Source organism: Mobula birostris, chromosome 9 (genome assembly GCF_030028105.1).
Source record: "Mobula birostris isolate sMobBir1 chromosome 9, sMobBir1.hap1, whole genome shotgun sequence".
In the NCBI taxonomy this organism is placed as follows: Eukaryota; Metazoa; Chordata; class Chondrichthyes; order Myliobatiformes; family Myliobatidae; genus Mobula; species Mobula birostris.
Window position 1 is genome coordinate 30,429,192 of NC_092378.1, and position 22,624 is coordinate 30,451,815.

General features: G+C 42.5%; 1 protein-coding gene across 1 annotated transcript in view; it reads left to right on the forward strand.

Moving 5' to 3' along the window:
- Positions 1-716: 716 nt before the first annotated feature.
- Positions 717-22,624, forward strand: part of nrip2 (nuclear receptor interacting protein 2) — a 39,825-nt gene continuing 17,917 nt past the window's right edge. The window contains exons 1-3 of the mRNA XM_072267713.1: positions 717-982; positions 15,270-15,428; positions 17,187-17,269. Coding sequence (XP_072123814.1) covers positions 827-982; positions 15,270-15,428; positions 17,187-17,269 — 398 coding nt within the window. The 5' untranslated portion in view covers positions 717-826. The remainder of the gene's footprint in view (positions 983-15,269; positions 15,429-17,186; positions 17,270-22,624) is intronic.

Below are 22,624 nucleotides of genomic sequence, written 5' to 3' on the forward strand. Positions count from 1 at the left end.
TATCACACTTTCACAAATCATATCAGATAGATACCGGAATTGCTAGCAGATTGCACAGCAAAAGACTAACTATCAATACTAGAGAAAATGCTACAAAAGACTAATTATCAATACTAGAGAAAATGCTATTGGTTTATTACTGTCACGCAGTTAAAAACTTATGTTGCACACTGTTCATACAGATCAAAATCATCACACAGTGATCGAGGTAAAACAATAACAATGTAGCATGAAGTCTAAAGGCTACAAACTTACTGAAATAAACGCCGAAATAACGTGCCGTTATTTTATGAAACTTAACAGGAAATTTCCAACTTTTTTTTCAAGCAAATCTGCGAAGGAAATTATTAATCCAAAATAAATTCGAAGCAAGCTATAGTTTAAAATGAGAAACGGTCGCTTCTATCCCAGTTTGTAATTCTTTATGATTATCACCCCAGGTTCATTTTCAACAGGTTTATAAATGATTCTGCCCTAAAACGGTAATTTGCGGGTACAGTTTATTATTACCACCATTCATGGACAAAAACATTCCCGACTCTGCAAAATCTGTTCATCTACAGTCGCTTTCCCCTTCTCTCCCTTTCAATTTTCGTTTTTTTTAACTTTTTCTATCCTTTCTTGCGCATTTCTTATGATTTTTTTTAGCCTTTGTTATATATGGAAATATGCTGGTCGTGACGTACGTTGCGGGCTCTCTCTCTCTCTGAAAAAACATCCCCAGCTAGCGAGCCGCAGAGGAGCGAAGTGCAGGCGAGGAGGATTGGGAAAGAGCAGCACTACCCGGCACTCACCGCAAGCCAGAAGGAAAGCAAATGCAGCAGCAATGTCCGAGCTCAAGAAAAATGAAATGGAAATCAGGGATAAGGCTATCCTGCACCAGAAGAGGCGTCTAAAGCAGGCTACACAGTTCATCCATAAAGATTCTGCGGACTTGCTTCCTTTGGACGGACTGAAAAGGATGGGAACATCAAAAGACCTGGTAAGTCGTCTTCCAGATGACAGCGTGTACGTGGGCAGCGGAGCCTGCCTGGAATATGTTCTCCTGAGCCGACCTGCGGCTCGCATTTACTGATGCCCTCCACTGTATAGTCGCGTTTATAAGCGGGGATGCGAAGAAGCAGATCGATAGAGACTCGTCCTAATTCACTTACTTACAAGTTGCTATAAATGTATCCTTTTATTTTCCGTAATTAGCACGTTCTATACATTTTGCATGTCATATAGAGTTAGTACGTGATATGTGTGCGTATAGGATTGTATTTAAGGACAGTTTGCGGCTTTACAGTTATTAAACAGACTCTGACTTTGTGGCATTACAGCGAGTGCAGAACATGTCACAGCGGAGAGGGGGTGCGGGTAGGAAGTGACGAAAAATTAAGATAGAATGCGGGATCACAGAGAAAGACACATTCGCTGGAAGAAACTCGGAAGGGGGCGAGATAATTCTATAGAACAAGAGACAAATGTGTGTGAAGCACGTACAGATGGCACTTGGCACACAACTCGCCAGTTGGTGTTGATTCCCCGTCACCATCACCAACCGTTTTCCCTTTCAGCAAGTCTTCTGTTCTTGGTCAGATATTATTGGTCTTTCTCCGAATCATTACAACTTGCTGCACGGATTTCACTGCCGATTTGTAGAGAAAACACTTGAGCAAAGTATAGAGTTAGAACATAAAGTGAATGAGGTTTGGATGTAGGGAGGAATGGGCAAGAGAGAAGAAATAAACGTGGGGAAAAGAGGAGAATTTGTCAGAAAAAGAAAAAAATGGCCAATGCCTGAAGCTGAGCGTGGAGACAGAGGGAAAAGTCTTAATTTTAATTTTAATCCAGTTTCCTTAATCCAAACTTGGTAAATTAGGATGTATGCCACAAACCAGAAACATTCTCACCTGCTGTTTTAACTGATATGATTCCAGGCAGTTAAATAGGTAATTAAAGTGCGGAAATAGAGTACTGTAGTGCCTCGCTAACTCCCAGAATGAGGAGCACCACATACTGTACCCTGAAACCTGCCATTCCCCGATGACCGGCATCCGTTTAGAGGTTCGGATGTATTCTGGTGCTTGTCAAGCCTGGAGGGTCGGGTTTGTTCCACAAGATTTGTTTCTAACATCTCGCACCATTTCTTCTGTGAGTAAAATGATGGCTGAAGAGTAGCACCTGATCGCGTAAGGTTACCACAAGGAGATAAATTTAAAGTTGAGAAACTAGTGCTTTGGTTGATGGCCCACTGTCAATATTTTCCATTTTTAATGATTTATGGTGCCCATACAACATTTTGCCACAAATTAGCCTCGGATTAGTCACTTTTTCCTTTCATTACCTGATCTTGCCCGTGCATATTATTGTCATGCTGCATAGGTGTTATTGCAACATCCTGTTTTTATAATTCCAGAATGAAACAATGACAATGAGAATTTTCTTGCAGATACAAGAATGCATGTTGAGAGGCTGAGGTTTTGATGGGAAGCCGGACTGATCAGAGATTTAAACCTCATTCATGGTGCTTTGAATTTTCTGTTACTGGTAATAAACACCAATAACTGTAAAATCAGAGGTAGCAAGATGAGAGGGACAAATATAGAGGTCCTTCTGAAGCATTTACTCTAGGGTTTCTTTATCTCCTTTCTCAATCCAGCTAAAAGCCACAACTCACAAGATTGAAGGATCTACCCTTAGACTCTCTTTGTCTTTCCATCTCTATTATACAACCTGTATTGTAAGAAGGGCTTGCCTATCACCTTGCCTCACCTCATCCACCTATGGCTTGCTAGCTCTTGCTCCATCTTCCCCAACCCACCCCCCTCTTTTTATATACTGGCTATCTCTCCTTGTGGATTAGCCATGAAGGGTGCCCCTGTTATATGGTACTTCATGTGGAAATTAGGGTGAAATTAGATGACGTTAAGATGTGAAATGGTTTAGGAAGATTCATTCATTCAGAGTGAACAGATATATCTTTCACGTTGCACCACACTTCTGTAACAGCCAATCATGAAAATCCAATTCAATGAAGTAATATCTTGATGTCTTACTACTCGCAGCCAGCAGGTCAATACTACGCCTGATTTTCAGGAATCTCATCTTTTGGTTCACCATTTGCCTCATTCAATGGGTGCTCATTTACGTTTTAAATGTCCAAAATTTCAGGTAGGTTGCAGGTCTTCATTACAGACGGAAGAGCACACCCCAGTGTTTTGTTGGCATCCTAAGTTCATATCAAATCTATATAAATAAAGAATAAACTACTCAGTTTCAGGCAACTGAGACATTTTCTTTTTCTTTCTCCTTTATTTATTGACTGATAAAGCATCCTACTGCCTGGATTCAGAGGAGTGGGCTGTACTGTTTGGTGTCATATTTCAGAACTATCATGAACAGGGTCCAAGACAATGAATGGCAATAGGTAACTTTTTAACTTTTTCCCTGCATTGTACCCAGTGCTCACCTATGTTCCAGGTTTGATTGGTTTTCCAGGATGCTATCCCAGACAATTCCTGATAACATGAATTCTCAAGGCACTTTACCATTTCAGTCCACAATTCCAGATCAATGTGTGTTTCAAGCATGTGCCCTGAAACATAGTCTGTCTGCCACCACCATTTGAAGCAATACTAATTATTCATACCTGTTCCACACCCTCCCTCATTGACCCTCAGTGCAAGAGTTTAAATATACTGCTGCACAATATTTTTATTTCCAGATATCGCATCTGCTAAGTAACTCTGCCATTGATTGAATCATTCCATCTTATTTCTGCAATGCTGGTAAGGTCTAATCAATCATTCCATACAAAACAAAACTTTATTTATCAAACCTATTTTAAAACAAGTTCAGCTTGAATTGCTTTTATGTTTTTTATTTGTTCTAACATATTACTTATCTCTCCCATTTATTTTTCAGTAGAATTTTCTTGAGTCTGTATGGGTGCAGTCACCCGGTATTTAATGTAAACGTCACCCCACACACTCTCCATCCCGCTTGCCCCACACACCACACACACGTTACCCCACACACTCTCCATCCCGCCTGCCCCACACACCACACACACGTTACCCCACACACTCTCCATCCCACTTGCCCCACACACCACACACATGTTACCCCACACACTCTCCATCCCACTTGCCCCACACACCACACACACGTTACCCCACACACTCTTCTTCCCGCTTGCCCCACACACCACACACACATTACCCCACACACTCCCCATCCCACGCCCCACACACACATTACCCCACACACCCTCCATCCCACGCCCCACACACACGTTACCCCCCACACTCTCCTTCTCGCTTGCCCCACACACCACACACACGTTACCCCACACACTCCCCATCCTGCTTGCCATAACCACACACACGTCACCCCACGCACTCTCCATCCCACGCCCCACACACCACACAAATGTTACCCCACACACACGTTACCCCACACACTCTCCATCCTACTTGCCCCACACACCACGCACACGTCACCCCACACACTCTCCATCCCACACCCCACACACTCTCCATCCCACGCCCCACACACACATCACCCCACACACTCTCCATCTCGCTTGCCCCACACACCACACACATGTTACCCCACACACTCTCCATCTCACTTGCCCCACACACCACACACACGTCACCCCACACACTCTCCATCTCACTTGCCCCACACACCACACACACATTACCCCACACACTCTCCATCCCACTTGCCCCACACACCACACACATGTCACCCCACACACTCTCCATCCTGCTTGCCTCACACACCACACACACGTCACCCCACACACTCCCCATCCCACTTGCCCCACACTCCACACACACGTTACCCCACACACTCTCCTTCCCATGCCCCACACACCACACACATGTTACCCCACACACTCTCCATCTTGCTTGCCATAACCACACACACGTCACCCACACACTCTCCATCCCATGCCCCACACACACGTTACCCCACACACTCTCCATCCCATGCCCCACACATCACACACACGTTACCCCACACACTCTCCATCCCACGCCCCACACACACGTTACCCCACACACTCTCCATCTCGCTTGCCATAACCACACACACGTCACCCCACACACTCCCCATCTCACTTGCCCCACACACCACACACACGTTACCCCATACACTCTCCATCCCATGCCCCACACACTCTCCATCCCACTTGCCCCACACACCACACACATGTCACCCCACACACTCTCCATCCTGCTTGCCTCACACACCACACACACGTCACCCCACACACTCCCATCCCACTTGCCCCACACTCCACACACACGTTACCCCACACACTCCCCATCCCACTTGCCCCACACTCCACACACACGTTACCCCACACACTCTCCATCCCACGCCCCACACACACGTTACCCCACACACTCTCCATCCCATGCCCCACACATCACACACACGTTACCCCACACACTCTCCATCCCACGCCCCACACACACGTTACCCCACACACTCCCCATCTCACTTGCCTTACACACCACACACACATTACCCCATACACTCTCCATCCCATGCCCCACACACTCTCCATCCCACTTGCCCCACACACCACACACATGTCACCCCACACACTCTCCATCCCACTTGCCTCACACACCACACACACGTCACCCCACACACTCCCCATCCCACTTGCCCCACACTCCACACACACGTCACCCCACACACTCTCCATCCCGCTTGCCTCACACACCACACACACGTCACCCCACACACTCCCCATCCCACTTGCCCCACACACCACACACACGTTACCCCACACACTCCCCATCCCATGCCCCACACACACGTTACCCCACACACTCCCCATCCCACTTGCCCCACACTCCACACACACGTCACCCCACAAACCCTGATTTTTCTGACCAGAGCCTTGGGTCAAAGCTGTCTTTTATTCTCTGTCACTGCTCATCAGCATGTAACATGGGCAGTGTTTCAGAAAACACGGCATTTGAGGCTTTTCATTGAGCCTCCTATCTGATAGCATACATTTACCACAAGAGATTACTAATCACTCTCGGGATATATAACCAATTCACAAAGCAGTTCCGGGTTCTCAATATGCTCATTATGACCAGCTTTTAGGGTGCTGACCAAGTTATTGTAAGAGAGCCTTCAGTTCCAAACACCGCATTGAGTATCGCACAAAATGCTAGAGGAACTCAGTGGGCTGTGCAGCACCTATGGAGGGAAATGGGCAGTCAATGTTTTGGGTTGATCCTCTTCAGTTGGACAGCCTCTGAGGCCAGGGGGAATTTCTGGACCCGAAATACCGGCGGTTCATTTCCCTTCATAGGCGGCGCGGCGCATCGAGTTCCTCCCGTCTCTTTTGTGTTTCTCCAGATTCCAGCATCTGCAGTCTCTTGTGTTTCCATACTGAGAGTGCATTATTACAGCTGGGCTTGTCAGATAATCACATCATACATCTCAAACGAAGCCCAGCTCAGACTGACTGTGATTTTTCTGTTAGCTGATTAAATAAAATGTAGGATGCTTGTATTAGGACCAGAATTGCTGATGATATCCTGCAGACTTGGGTAATAGTTTGTCAGAGAGATGGACTTGACCTGCTTGATGATCATTAGGCTGATCCTGGAGGATTCCTGGGTCAGCAGAGGCTCTGGTTTGGGCCAAAATGCTGCATATCCTGAATATGCTAGAAACCTATTTCTACCTGGAATTCTGGTCTTCTGGAGATTGAAAGCCCTGAAAATCAGCCCACAGAAAACTGGTTGATGATAACCTGCCTAACCTTTGGTCTGTCTGTTATCCTCCATGTGACTTTCTCTTTGGTGGCCTTTTTGTCACTAACGCAGATGATATTCTCTGTGACTAACAGTCTGAACTGCCACGTGATGCAAATGTTTTGGGTTGAGCCCATAATAATTTATGCTCTATGTTGCTTCCTGAGCTCGAGTTTGAAGTTGGCTGCCACACTGGATTAGGCCATTAGAAACAGAGATCTTTCTCTCCATGTGAATAATACCTGTAGTGCAGCATATTCAGATCATAGTGTGCCCTTTTAGTGACAGCTGGAGTGAATATGTAACAGTATGGAAAAATAATCCACAGTTAATTACTGGAGGCTGATATAAATATGAAGTAAACACAATGACAACTTGGAGACAATAAAAAGCAGTAAAGATGACCAAAACTTGAAAATAAATTTGCAAGCAAAAATCTGGGGAAATAAAAATTGAAGAGAGCAAAAAGAGAGACAGAGACATGCAGTCAAATAGTCATTAAATTAAAAGTAATGGAGAGAAATGACAGACAGGGATCAAAGCCAAATGCCATCAGCTTTACATGTAACTCCTGCTTTAACGGGCTAACCTTTCAATGCAGTAATTTTCTTACTGGCTTCTGATGAAAGGCCTCAATTTGTCACCAGGATCAGTAAGGCAATAGGAAAATGATGGCAAGTGCTGCATACGGAGCTGCTGGCATTTGTCTTTGTAACTGTGCACGAACCAATGTGCAAGTCCCAAAAGTTCTGTAGGGATAATTGCCGCAATGACATCTACTGTACTCTGATTTGGACTTTGCAGAGAGCAGCAGAAGAGGCTGCAACTACACAGTCTTCCAGTACTAATGCTGGAAAATCTGCTGCTGAACTTGTGCCAGGTTAGACCTGGGTCAAGTTCAGCGGCTCCATTTTTTTCAACAGGAGATGTGTAAGTTACAGACAGACTACATACCGAGTTAATAATTTAAATGTATATAATCCTGATTAAATGTTTTAAAAATGAAATCAAATACTTAGGGAGAGGTGATATAAATGTAGATGTAGAATTCTTGTTGGTAGAATTAAGAAACTGCAAGTGTAAAAATACCCTGATGGGAGTTATCTATAGGCATCCGAACAGTAGCCAGGATGTGCGATACAAATGATATGGGAGATAGAAAAGGCATGTAATAAGACCAATGTTAGAATAGTCATGGGGGATTTCAATATTCAGGTAGATTGAGAAAATCAGGTTGTTGCTGCATCCCAAGAGAGAGAATTTGTAAAATGCCTATGAGATGGCATTTTAGAGCAGCTTGTGGTTGGGCCCAGTAGGAGGAATATAATGATGGATTGGGTTTTGAGTAATGAACCAGATTTGATTAGGGAGATTAAGGTAAAGGAAATCTTAGGAGACAGTGATCATAATATGATAGATTTCATTCTGCATTTTGGCAGGGAGAAGATAAAGTCAGATGCATCAGTATTACAGTGGAGTAAGGGGAATTACAGAGGCATGAGAGAGCAGCTGGTCAAAATTGATTGGAAGGTGACACTAGCTTGGATGATGGCACAACAGCAATGGCTGGAGTTTCTAGGGGTAATTTGGAAGACATAAGGTAGATTCATCCCAGAGATGAAGAAGTATTCTAAAGGGAGGATGAGGCAACCATGGCTGACAAGGGAAGTAAAGACAACAGAAGAGCAAGAGAGAAACATATACTGTAATATAGCAAAAATTAGTGGGAATGTAGAGGATTGGGAAGCTTTCAAAAAACAGTAGAAAGCAACTAAAAATCCATAAGGAGAGAAAAGATGAAATATGAAGGTAAGCTGGCCAATAATATAAAAGAGGATACCAAAAGCCAGAAATTCAAGAGCATCGGGGGCAGAAGTGAGTGTAGTTGCTATTACTAAGGAGAAGGTGCTTGGGGAGCTGAAATGTCTGAAGGTAGATAAGTCACCTGGACCAACCAAATGGACTTCACCCCAGGGTTCTGAAAGAGGCAGCTGAAAAGTGCTAGTGAAAGGGGTTTTGAAGGGTATAAAAAGGGGCACTTTTTTGTGCAAGCAGGTGAGTTTTGTCTTGGGCTCGGTCATGGCCATTGCTAATGCTAAGAAGATAGGGACAAGTACGTCATCAGAGTTAGAGAGAGAGAGAGAAAACAGGCTGTGCGTAAGATTGACGACATTAGTGAATGATAAGTATTGTTTTGATTTTGGTAACTGCTACTACTGTAAACTTGTTTTCCTTTCTGTTTTGCATTTGTACTGAATTCTCAAAGTGTTTTCTTGTGGCCTTGAATACATGAGCAGTGTTCCTTTGTTTGTGAATGCATATGTGAATACTCAGAGCTGAATGAGAAAGAACACATAACTATTTTAAAATAATTTTTGTTACAGAGGTCAGGGAAGGTGCCAGCAGAGATATCAGTTCAGTGTCATCTTTAGCCACGAGTGTAGTTCCAGAAGAGTGGAGGATGGCTGATATGGTGCCTGTGTTTAAGAAGATGTGGTATTGCAACAGAAGACATAAAACTTTGGTAGTGACTGTATATATGTGCCTGAGATTAAAATCGAACAAAGAGCCTCAGTGGTAAAATATTTTTTCTCAGGGCAACCTCCAAGTGATACATCATCATGAACAAAAGAAGCATGGCCTTTAATTTTACTGCAACAGTCATATTCATGGCAAAAGCAAGAGCAGGTGCAGTATATGGCCTGTTTGCTTTCTGATAGAATAAGGATGTTACAGATGAATTATTCATCATGGCCAGCAACTATATTTCTGCCACAAACTAAGAAGCAACATGAAAAAGTTATAACTCTGCATTATTGCTGGCATTTGTAAGTCTGGAGTTCACCAAAACAAATCCATTTTCTCAATTGGACCTTTCCGCAAATAAGACAAAGAAATTTAATTCTCTCAGTCCAAGCATGCCGGCAGGAAGGATGTGCATGCTGGACGCAGGCAGCACCGGATTATCCTTTCATCTCTGAAGTTGAGGCAGCAGCAGCTTTGTGTTTTTCCCAGTCTGGGTGTTTGACCCCCCTTCCCATTGTAGGGTTCAATAGAATGGTTTCTGGTATGGTGGGTTTGTCATCTGAGGAAAAATTAAACAGACTAAATCCATACTGTCAGGTTTAGAAGAATGAGGGCTACAGAGAAACAAATTTTCACAGGCTTTTTGATCTCATTCATTGTGTGGGTAGTCAGAGGCTTTTTCCCAGGGCTGAAATGGCTAACACAAGAGGGCACAGTTTTAAGGTAGGTACAGAGGAGATGTCAGGGATAAGTTTTTAATTTAGAGGGTAGTGAGTACGTGGAATGGGCTGCCGGCAACGGTGGTTGAGGCGGATACGATAGGGTCTTTTAGGAGACTCCTGGATAGGTACATGGAGCTTAGTAAAATAGAGGGCTATGGGTAACCCTAGTAATTTCTAAAGTGAGGACATGTTCGGTGCAGCATTGTGGGCTGAAAGGCCTGTATTGTGCGTAGGTTTTGTCTGTTTCTATATAGTGACACAAGTTTCATACACTAATAAACAGCTGAATTGGGTCATTTTTATCTTATGAGAAATGAAGATTGAACAGGTTGCTTTTGGGTAGTAGGTTTATAGTTCTAGTTTATAATATACATCGAGATAACCACAGGCATTGGCAGAGCCCAGATATAACAAATCTGGGATATACGTGCATAAGCTGTTCCTTCGCCACCCTCCCCTCTCCTACCTTCACTCTGGCTTTTGTATGCAGAATATCTGTCCTATTTTATATTGTCATTTGCACAATGTAATAGAGCAGGATAACAAACTGAAATTGCCAAAGGGCGCTTAACATCAAGGCTGTGAATTATTGTGGTTGATGACAGCAGATGTTCAATCTGTTCATACAATATTTTTGTCTATAACTGAAGTTTATTCAGATTTATTTTTAACGTGTTTATATTTTGACTCACAAATATTCAGAGAACGAATCTGGAGAGGGCAGTGCAGTGTAGAGGTAACGAGGCTGTACAATAAAATTCTCATACTCTATGCAATTGTTTGAAAATCCAGATGGTTTGACATCTGGCCCACAAGCCGGAGTGCCTACATTCTTTTTTTAAATTTGCCTGGTTCATTGAAAAAATTAGCAATCTACTGTGTTGTAAAAATATATAAAAATATGATTTGATACTGTTAATTGGAATAACTATCAAGCGTCTGAAAAATCTGCCTGTCTGGCACTTCCATTGTCCCAAGGGTGTCGGATTAAGTATTTTACTGAGATAGAGGATCTCAACCATTAACAGCCACAGAGTAAAATTCATCGAAGGAACACCAACCAGCACGGTAGCGTAATGGTTAGCACAACGCGATTACGGCTGGGGCCGCCCCAGAGGTCGGAGTTCAATTCCAGAGCCATTCTGTAAGGCCAGTCTGTTCATCCCTTGTGGGTGCTCCGGTTTCCTCCACCAATCCAAAGATGTAACATACCAGGTAGGTTAATTAGTCGTTGTAATTTGTCCCGTGATTAGGTTAGGGTTAATTGGGGTTGTGGGGTTGCTGGGGCGACATGGCTCAGAGGGTCAGAAAGGGCTAATCCGTGCGGTATCGCTAAATAAAATAAAATAAAATTATAGAAAGCATTCAACCGAACCTTCATTAGTACATAGTCAGCCCAGGAAATGAGGAGGCTGTGGTCATATTTCAGTTAGATTTAGCATTATTATAGAAAAAATAGTCTTGTACTAGTTCTCTAAATTGAGATACGGCATATTTTACTAGGGTTGGGATATGAAATGGAAACAGCTAAGTGAATGCGGGACAATGGGAGAGATTCTGGGAGGAGATGGCAGGGGTTCACCCCAAAACAAAAAGACTGGAGACTGGGAGATGCCAATGTGAAATCTTAAAAAAATAGAAAGGAAACAAAATTTATCAGGAATGGGGGATATTAGTTGGTTTAAAAACAAGGGAAATGCTGAGGTTTTAAAATATGCGAAGAAGAGGATAACAAAGAAGGAAGTCCCATTAGAAGCAAAAACAGTAGATGGATTGTGGAGATGAAACAGATGTTTTCATTTCTGAGTGAATGAGATGATATAAGTGCCGATATGTAACAAACTATATATGATAAACGTGTTGAAAGAAAATTAGGAAATCAAGCATCTTTCAAATTAAATAAATTTCCGGTACCTCAAGCTCTTAAGTAAGAATGTGAGAAAATAATGCAGCTTCTAACATAATTTTCAAACTATTTTTGGCTGCAAGTATTCTGCTAGAGGAATGGAATAGTTCTGATTAAAAGCAGAAAGCAAAATACTTAAGTAACCACTGGACAGTCTGCCTAAAATCAGTGTTAAAAAAGTGATGGGTGGCGTAAATCAGCAACTGGGTACAGGCTAACGAAGGTCAGTTGATAATGGTTTGTTAAAGGAGGGTTATGTCTGAACAGCAATTGAAATTTCATAGTGGTTACCATTTTCAGAATGTACATAAAGACAACACATTTGGTGTAGTTTAAGCAAGGCATTTCACAATTAATCAAGAAAGAAGTGTAAGGAATCCAAAGTAAGGTTATGAATTGAATTAAAAATTGGCTCAGAAGAAAGCAAAAGGCAGTTTTAGTGCTAAGAGTATTCTTATCAGGTGGAGTTCCACAAGGCTGGGTAGTTAGCTCTGCTCTTTGTGGTGTGTATACAAGTGATTCAGACTTAAATAAAGAAGGTCATAATTAACAGATTCCCCAAAGGCATCTAAATAGTCAGTGTAGTTAATGGGAAGATGTAATTTTTAGGCTATGGGAATATGTCAGTACAAAGTGCACACAAAGCAAATGGAATTCAACCAAGAGAAGCGAGAACCAATATGTTTGGGGAAGGCAAATGATAAATCACAGCGTAACACTGTATAGCAGAACAGAAAGATCTTGGGGTTTATGCTGTGTCATCTGTGAAGCCAAGCAGCGCTGCAGAATGGATGATGTTAATGAGAGAGATAATGGGAGACAACGGTGAGCCATTCAAAATGCTAATAAGAGAGAAGAGAGAGATAACGAGAGAGAGAGACACATAATTCAGTATGTTGGCGTCTGCCACAGACAGTTTGCTTTGAACCTGAACTGTTCATTAACAATCCTGCTTAGACAATAGGAAGTGTGAAGTTTGATGGACAGGTGATACCCCATCAGGGGGTTTGCTAAGGCACAAGACACACACCATGAGACCCTGGAAAGAGCATTTTGCCCCACAAGTTGGTGGGAGTTTGAAGGACCAATTCGCGGTAATCAGCCAGAGGCTCACAGGGTGTAAAGGTACGACCGGTGGGGACCTGTTGTGTGTCCGCCCTTGCCTGGGTGCCGGGTTCACCACAGAAGAACGGTCAATTCTGGAATGGAGGGGTCACTGTCGGTGACCATAGCGTGATGAGAAGGCATCGAAAGGTTTGCCTGAAACCTCAATTGTATCGCTCACTCTTTCTCTCTCTCTCTGTCTCCAACGGTACAACAACAGCGATTACTTTGAACTACACTAGACTGAACTGAACTCTGCTTCACCTTAAGACTGATCATCTTACCCCTAGACTGCGATAGAGCTTGGTTGATTCCTATTACCCTATTTCTGTGTATATGTGTATACTATCATTGCTAACCTGTTACATTTATATCCTTGCGGTTAGTGTACTGTATTACTTATTTTTGTTAATAAAACTTTATTAGTTTCCAGTAATCACAGACTCCAACGAGTGTTCCATTTCTGCTGGTTTGACAACCCAGTTACGGGGTACGTAACAGCTGATAGATTCCAGAAGGAGTGGGCAGGTAGGTAAGATAATGAAGTAGGTATAAAATAGACAAACATGGAGTATACAACATGCAATAGGCCACAACTATCTGGTTACACTACTGGAAGGACATGGTACAACTTGAAGGGGTGCATGGGAAGTTTACAAGGGTATTACCGGGGTTACGGTTACAAGGAAAGAATGAGTAACCTGAAAACCTCATGGATGAGACCTTAACTGAGGTGGTCACCCCCACAGTGCAGGCTTCAGATAGTAGGTGGGTGACCAACAGGAGAAGAGGAGTAAGCGGTCAGTGAAGGGCTCCCCTGTGACCATTCCCATCTGCAACAAGTCTACCCCTTCGATTACTGCCTGGGGGAGTGGGGGGAAGAATGACCTATAAGGGCACAGCAGCAGCAATGGTACTGTGGCAGCTGTGAGGCTCAGCAGGGTAGGTTAGAGTTAGGCAGAGCAACAGTGTCAGGAGACTCGACACTTAGGGGGACGGACAGCAGATTCTGTGGCAGCGAAAGAGGAGACAGAATGGTGTTGCAGCCCAGGATGTCTCAGAGCGGCTGCAGATGATTCTCAAGAGGGAGGGTGAGAAGCTAGAGATCGTGGTGCACATTGGCACCGGTCATATAGGTAGAAAACAGGAAGAAGTCCTGTGCACTGAGCATACAGAGTTAGGAAGAAGGCTGAGGAGCAGGGCCTCCAAGTAGCAATGTGCATTTCTGCCAAAAAGTTCAACTTTTGCCTCATCTGCTCACAGGACATTGTCCCAGAAGAGTTGTAAAGTTCCAGGTGGTCTTTTGCAAGCCTGAGATGTGCGGCAGTGTATTTTTTGGAGAGCAGTGGTTTCCTCTGTGGTGTCCTTCCATGAACACCGTTCTTGTTCAATGTATTTCTTATAGTGGACTCAGGAGCTGAGTCTTCAGCAAGTTCTAGAGATCTCTGCAGGTCTTTTGCTGTTACCCTTGGGTTCTTTTTCACCTCCTTCAGCATTGCTCTTGGTGTGATCTTTGCAGGATGCCCACTCCTAGGGAAAGTAGCAACAGTACTGAATTTCCTCCATTTGTAGACAACTTCTCTTACTGTGGACTGACGAACACTCAGGTCTTTAGAAATTTTTTTGGAGCTTTTTCCAGCTTCATGCATATCCACAATTCTTCTTCTAAGATCCTCTGAAAGTTGTTTTGATCGAAACATGGTGTACAATAAACAAGTGTATAAAATTTATCAGAGTCTTAAACAGTTAAATAAATAAAGAACTCACTAACTAGTGGGCATAGATTTAAGCTATTTGCTAGAGAATTAGAGATGAGTAGCAAATGAAATGCTTTCACTCAATAATTATGGTCTGGAACTCTCTAACTAATAGGGTGACAGTTTAAATAGTTTCTGGATGACCACTTAAAGAATAATATCCTGCAAAGGTATGGACTAAATTAGGAAGTGGGATTAAACACAAATCCATTTTTGGCTGATATAAAGGTGAAGGCCAAATGACTTCCTTATGTGCTATAAATTTGTATGTTTCTATACCAACATCCCAAGTTTAACACTGTAGTTGTTACGTGGAAGTGAACCAAAGTGTTTGCCCTCTTTTCCAAACTCCTTATTTTTCTGCTGAGTGACCCTACTGATAATCTTGAGTTTGATACGGCAGTGATGGAGGCAGTTCACCAATAGTCATTTATGCCCATATTGTCTTGTCACTTTCTCTTCATCCACACAGCAACCTCACAACATTGTTCAAAGACGATTACTTGAGAGCAACGCCACAAAATTACACAGGGATCCAAAGGACAGTGGCTCTATGACTCAGTCACCATTTGAAGAGATGAAATCCACCGCGAATATGGATACTTTATCTTTACTCACTGTCTTCTGTAAGGTATGTTTGATTGAGTTACAATTTGACAAAGTAATTCTATATATTGTTGCAGTCATTACTACTACAGGAAGTGGATAAGTCAGAATGTTGTATCCTCTACTTACAGTAAGTCACCTCAAAGAAGACCAAATAATATTGATAATGAAGACTGAAGAATTGAAATGCGTGGAATGCGTTAATGACCATTGTCAAATACTTTTTTCGTAATGACTGCCTGCTACATATAGCTTGCATTGAACTTGAAGATTCAGTCAGGGTGAATCAACAAGTGCACTTCAGAAAATAAATTAGATTGGACTTGTTAGGCCTATAAGATGTCTCCAGCCCAACATCTTCCATATAGCTCTAAAGGGAACAACCTTTCCATATAACCCAAGTTCCTCTTTCCCCGTGCCATCCTTATAAATCTCTACTGGCAGTCTCTCTCCAAGGCCTTTATACCTTTCTAAAATGTGGTTTAGAAGTTTTAAACTAAGAATGGGATGTCTGCATTACTTCCCTTGGTACATGTAGCAGTTTATATTTAAGATATTTCTGTTAAACATTGCCTTGAGAATTAACGCTCTGACTTTATTTCAAAATGCTTTAGAGAAACTAAAATACATTTTCTCACGGCCTGAGGGTTGCATATTTCCTATTAACTTCTGATGATGAACAGATTGGAAAATTCTCATGGATCATACAAATATATTGTACAGTATGTGAGGATATTTTGAAAATTTCATGTTCAGAATGTATAGATTTGGATTGAAGATCTCTTAAACTATTGGTTAAAAGTATTCAGCTGAAAACTAGTGTTTGATGTTAGACTGAGCCTTGGTTTAAATTTTTAATGTATTAACAATCGCAATAGAAAATTTAGTTTGTAAACTCAATCTTGCTATTAAAACATTTGTGCTTTTCTTTCTTTAAAACCTTAATTTGTTTATCAAATGTAAGACAAATGAAATTACATTAAAAATATGACTTAATATTCTGAGGCATTATTTTAGATTGTTCACTGACTCATGATCATGGAAACCAAAGGAAAGCAAGTAATATTGAGCATATCATTAAAAAAGCTGAAGACATAGTGGAGGTTGCCTAGGTCAGAAAGCTGTTCACAATACAATATTATTGTTCAGTTTAGTCTAGTAATAAATAGTCTGAGCAGAACTTTGATTTTAAGAAGACTAACGTTGATAGGATGAGGAATGAGCTAAGATTAATGAACTAGTATGTACTGAATTTCCATGGACATGTAGCAAGAAGCACAGCCAAATTTAAACAGAAATCTGCAATCCCTAATTAAGAGAATGAATTTGGTCATCAGGTGCACGTTACTGTCAGTGTTGCTGCATTGACCACAAGTGTGCCCTATCCCCTGCTGTGACTGAAAAGGTCATAGTATAGTGACTGTCTACTAACAGGTACTGAAGGGCTGGGTCCTGTGTAGCAGCCTCTCAGACTTATCTCTGAACGTTTGAGACTGAAAAGCTGATGCCATTTACAAAGTGTGACTATCCTAAGCAAATTTAATGACATGCTTGGTTCAGTCAAGCAAGACCTTGCACAGTGTTGTAAACTTGTATGTTCTATGAAAGGAGGATAATATGGGGGAGCAGGAAATTGGAAATTCCCATTTAAACTATAAATAATTTAATATAAAATGGGAACATATGGCCTGCTGCTTGAAATTCATGTTTTAATAATACCTGTAGATAGACGCTACATATATACTTCCTTTTCCTGACTACTTCTTATCTCATGTTTCCTCAGTGTCGTGATCAAAAGATCAAAGTCACCATCAACACAGGCTGCCACCAGAATACAGTCTCCAGCAGCTGCTTAAACAGAATAGGGTAAGAAAGCATTCAATAGGTTTACACAAAAATAGCCTGGCATCTGCAGCCTGACTGAGTTGGTGTGATTGAAATTAGAAGGAATACTTTTACATGGATGCAGAAGACAATTCAACCAGTTGGTCGTTAGGTTGCTGTTCATCCAACCAAAATTGATTTACTACAATCTCTAATCATAATTAATCTATGAATTTTGGATCCTAGATGTTCGGCTCTTGGCCTAGCTCTTTGATCCAGGCCATCAGCCTCAAATGCCACTCCAAATGGCTTCTGACACAAAGACCATCTTTGTTCTGGTGCCTAATCTCCGGAGGAAAAGATGGTTTCGAGTCAATAACAGCAGCTCAAGGAGAATGCGTGCAGAGAGTCCACGTAAACATTTTCATTTAAAAATGTCGTTAAAAAAAAACTTACAATTAAAATTTGAAGCTGTGTCACACTAGGAGGCTGCAAATGGAAGAAATTTGAATGAATGTAAGAGATTTGGACCTTGGCATTCAAAAGCAAGGTCTCTAAAGTTTATCACCATGATTATATTCAAGATTGCTCATCAGGGCAGAATTGGCGAAGTGCAGAGAGTTGGGGGCTGTAGAACTTTGAATATAGTGCAGGAAGAGCTTGGAGGGATTTGAAAATGAGGTAAGGATTTTAAAATTAAAATGCTGCTTAGATGCAAGTGAATGTAGGTTAGCGAACTAAAGGATGATTTTCCCCTCTTTGGTTAATGTATGCCAGACATCGGTACTTTGAAGACACTGGTGGGAGGGTCAAAAAAGGAGGTGATGAAGTGAGGCCAGGCGTTCCCCTGAATAACATCTTGGTCTCAAAGACATTCAGCTGCTTCATGTCAGCATCAGATCGGAAATGACGTTGTTCGTTGAAGATTGCACCATTTCAGTTCAATTCCTAACGCTATAAATAACACATTTCATGCAGCAGGACCTAGACAAGGAAATATGAATGAGAGTCAGTATCAGGCCTTTCAAGGCTACCACCATTCAATATGAGCTCACCTCCTCTTTCATGCCAGTTCCATAATTTCAAAGTGTGTCTATCTTGTTTTTAAGTATCCCCTGTGATCTAGCCTCCATAACTCTTTGAGTACAGAATTCCGGAGATTCAATGCCCACACTGAAATTCCTACACAGCTCACATTTTTCTTTCTTTTATCTCCAAATAATACAGATCAAACCAGTTTAGCCATCTCTTATGACACAACCTTCTCATCCCAATGAGTTTCTTCTGCACCGCCTCCAATGCTGGTATATCCTTTCACAAATAAGGTTACCAAAACTCTCAAACACCCTATATAAATATATTATTTCTTTAAACTCCAGCTCATTAACAAAGTCAAAGTGCCATTTGCTTTAACTACTTGAGTCACTTTTTACATTTTGTGCATGTGGACATCAAGATAACTCTGTGCCGGGGGCTTCCCAACCTTTTTGATGTCCTGGACCCCTACCATTAACCGAGTGGTCAGTGGACCGCAGTCCGGGAAACCCTAACTTCACGCCTTCCTCTGCTTTTCCTCTTGTAGCTGATGTTCCCATGAATCTCTGTGCCCGTGAAGCTACTGTAAGTAAATTTTTCATTATACCCTTGCATACATGTAACTGTGCATACGATAATAAATTCAACTTTGTCTCTGATACTTCACTCATCTGCAGTGTCTCTCCATTTCAGTAACAGTAGTCCTTTTAAGTTCTCCTACTGAAGTGCATGACCTTATTTGCCAGAATTTTGCTCACTCATTGAACCAATCTGTTTTCTGTTACAGTCTGATCCCTGACAACCTCACCATCTCCCACCCACCTCCCAAGTTTCATTTCATAAGCAAATTTGGATACCTAAACACCCATTATTCTCCTCCACATCATGTGAGGGCTAAAACCTGGTACTTGTTGCAACCCACTGATTACATCTCTATAGTTTGAAAAAGACAAACTTATTCCAGCTCTTTCTCCTATGCGATAACCAGTTGTCAACCTATGTTGACGTATTTCGCCCAATACTGCAAGCTCTTGTGTGGCAGTGTTTTATGTGGCTCTCTTTCCAGATGCCTTCTGGAAATACAAATACACCATATCTACAGGTTCCGTTCAGTCACCTCTGCCTGTTACATTCCTGAAGAACACTTGCAAATTTGAAATACATGATTTTCCTTTTAGAAAGCAAAAATTGTGTTAAGTTGCTCTACATGGCAATACTTTGATACAGGCATTCGCAGTGGCAGAGTAGTGTAGTGGTTAGCGTAACACTGTTACAGTGGCAGCGATCTGGGTTCAATACCCACAACTGTCTGTAAGGAGTTCATATGTTCTCCCCGTAGCTGTGTGAGTTTCCTCCGGGTGCTCTGGTTTCCTCCCACATTACAAAAAGATGTACAAGTTAGTAGGTACAGATTTAGTAGGTACAAGTTAGTATGTACAAGTTAGTAGGTACAGATTTCAGTAGCATGGCCACAAGAGCTGGTCATAGGTTAGGTATCCTGCATTGGGTAATTCACCTTCCAGCTTTACCACTGAAGCCTTTCCAGCAGACAAGGAAGGATCGGAATACAGCCCATTGCTATCACTGGATCTTATTCCTGGAACTCCCTTGAACCTTCTAGAACTCCCTTCACCAGTAGCAGCTCAAGAACGTGGTTTACCGTATGAGATGAACAATATATGCTGGCCTTGCCAATGGCATCAACATCCCAAAACAGATCAACACACACAGAATGCTGGAGGAACTCTGTGGGAATGAATAAACAGTCAATATTTCGAGCCCAGACCTTTCGCAGCTGTTTTCTTGTTTGAACCTACTACCAAAGGGCAGTTTTTGGATATGAAATAGAAAACAAACAAGAATGAATCCCTTTAGTACACTAAAGATGACAAAAAGGATATCATTGACTTATTATCGATCAATAGGTAATAATGTAACCAGGAAAGTGGAGACATTCAACTGGATGACTGAGAAGAGTTGGGTCAAAGAAGACAAGTATGGACAAAGTGCCTTGTAAAACGTATATGTCATTAGTAATTTTCATCAGACCTCTCTTGGTACTGCAGCAGAAGGATGGAATCAGGGTAAAGTGGGAACAAACTAAGTATACAGTACATTTGAAGTCATTAGACAGAATGTAGAGGTAGAAAAATGGAGCAGTTGCTTGCATGTAATTCATTATTTGTTTGGGGGCGGGGTGACGGACAGCTGTAATGGAAGAGCAAGGCTTGAACACAATTAGCCCTGGAGCACAAGTAAGAAGGAAACTGGTTCAGTGGGTAAATATTCAGTTTGCTTAAATAGATTTTGTGATCATATTAAATAGAGGAAGCAAAAGCAGGAAAATAGGGCAGTAGGGCAAAACAAGGAAATAAATTCTGCAATTGTGTTAGGTTGCTCCTGTTACTGGAAAGATGACACATTACCTATCATGTAATGCATTTATATCTTTTCACGCTATTGTTCCAGTGGAGTCCATGAGGCACGAGATACAACTGCACAAGTGCGTGGATGTCAGTGAGTTAGACTGGCGGGAAGGATTTAAAAGAAGACAGCTTTATAGAGTGAGCATGGGAGGAGGAGCAGGCTTTGGATTAGAGGGAAATGGAGTAGGAGGACTTTGGCTCAACTGGGCTTAGGCGATAGTGGGTCGGGGTGAGGTAAGTTACTTGTGAAGAATAGGAACAGGAAGTATGTCTGTGAGGCTGATGTTCTGTACTGGGTGTCAGATGTGGGAAGTGCAGGAGACTCCCAGCCTCCCAGTTGGCCATATCTGCGCCAGGTGCGTCGAGCTGCAGCTCTTTAGGGACCAGGTTAGGGAACTGGAGATATAGCTTGATGACCTTTGTCTGGTCAGGGAGAGTGAGGAGGTGATAGAGAGGAGCTATAGGCAGGTAGTCACCCCCGGACCACAGGAGACAGAGAAGTGGGGAACAGTCTGGAGAGGGAAGGGCAAGAGTCAGATACTAGAGAGTACCCTAGTAGTTGTCCCCCTTAACAATAAGTACTCCTGTTTGAGAACTGTTTGGAGGGGGAACCTACCTGGGGGAAGCCAACGACATTGGTAGGAAAAGAGAGGAGGTCCTGAAAACTGACTACAGGAAGTTAGGAAAAAAGTTGAGAAGCAGGACCTCAAAGGTAGTAATCTCGGGATTACTGCCTGTGCCACACGACTGTGAGTATAGGAATAGAGCGAGGTGGAGGATAAATGCGTGGCTGAGGGATTGGAGCAGGGGCAGGGATTCAGATTTCTGGAACATAGGGACCTCTTTTGGGGCAGGTGTGACCTGTACAAAAAGGACAAGTTGCACTTGAATCCCAGGGGGACCAATATCCTGGCAGGGATATTGGTTTTCTAAGGCTATTGGGGAGAGTTTAAACTAGAATTGCTGGGGGGTGGGAACCAAACTGAAGAGATGGAGGGAGAGGAGGTTGGCTCACAAGTAGAGAAAACTTACAGGCAGTGTGAGAGGGAGAATAGGCAGGTGATAGAAAAGCGATGCGCTCAGACTGATGGTTTGAGATGTGTCCATTTTAACGCGAAAAAATCATGAACAAAGCGGATGAGCTTAGAGCGTGGATCAGTACTTGGAGCTATGATGTTGTGGCCATTACAGAGACTTGGATGGCTCAGGGGCAGTAATGTTTACTTAGAGTGCCAGGCTTTAGATCTTTCAGAAAGGACAGGGAAGGAGACAAAAGAGGTGGGGTGTGGCACTGCTGATCAGAGATAGTGTCACGGCTGCAGAAAAGGAGGAAGTCATGGAGGGATTGTCTACTGCGTCTCTGTGGGTGGAAGTTAGGAACAGGAAGGGGTCAATAACTCTCCTCGGTGTTTTTTTATAAACCTCCCAATAGTAACAGGGACATCGAGGAGCAGATAGGGAGACAAATTCTGGAATGGTGTAATAATAACAGGGTTGTCATGGTGGGAGATTTTAAAATCTCCAATATTGATTGGCATATCCCTAGACCAAGGGGTTTGGATGGGGTGGAGTTTGTTAGGTGTGTTCAGGAAGGTTTCCTGACACAGTATGTAGATAAGCCTACAAGAGGAGAGGCTGTACTTGATCTGGTATTGGGAAATGTACCTGGTCAGGTGTCAGGTCTCTCAGTGGGAGAGCATTTTGGAGATAGTGATCACAATTCTATCTCCTTTACCGTAACATTGGAGAGAGATAGGAACAGACAAGTTAGGAAAGCGTTTAATTGGAGTAAAGGGAAATATGACACTATCAGGCAGGAACTTGGAAGCATAAATTGGGAGCAGATGTTCTCAAGGAAATGAACAGCAGAAATGCGGCAAAAGTTCAGGGGATATTTGCGTGGGGTTCTGCATAGGTACATTCCAATGAGACAGGG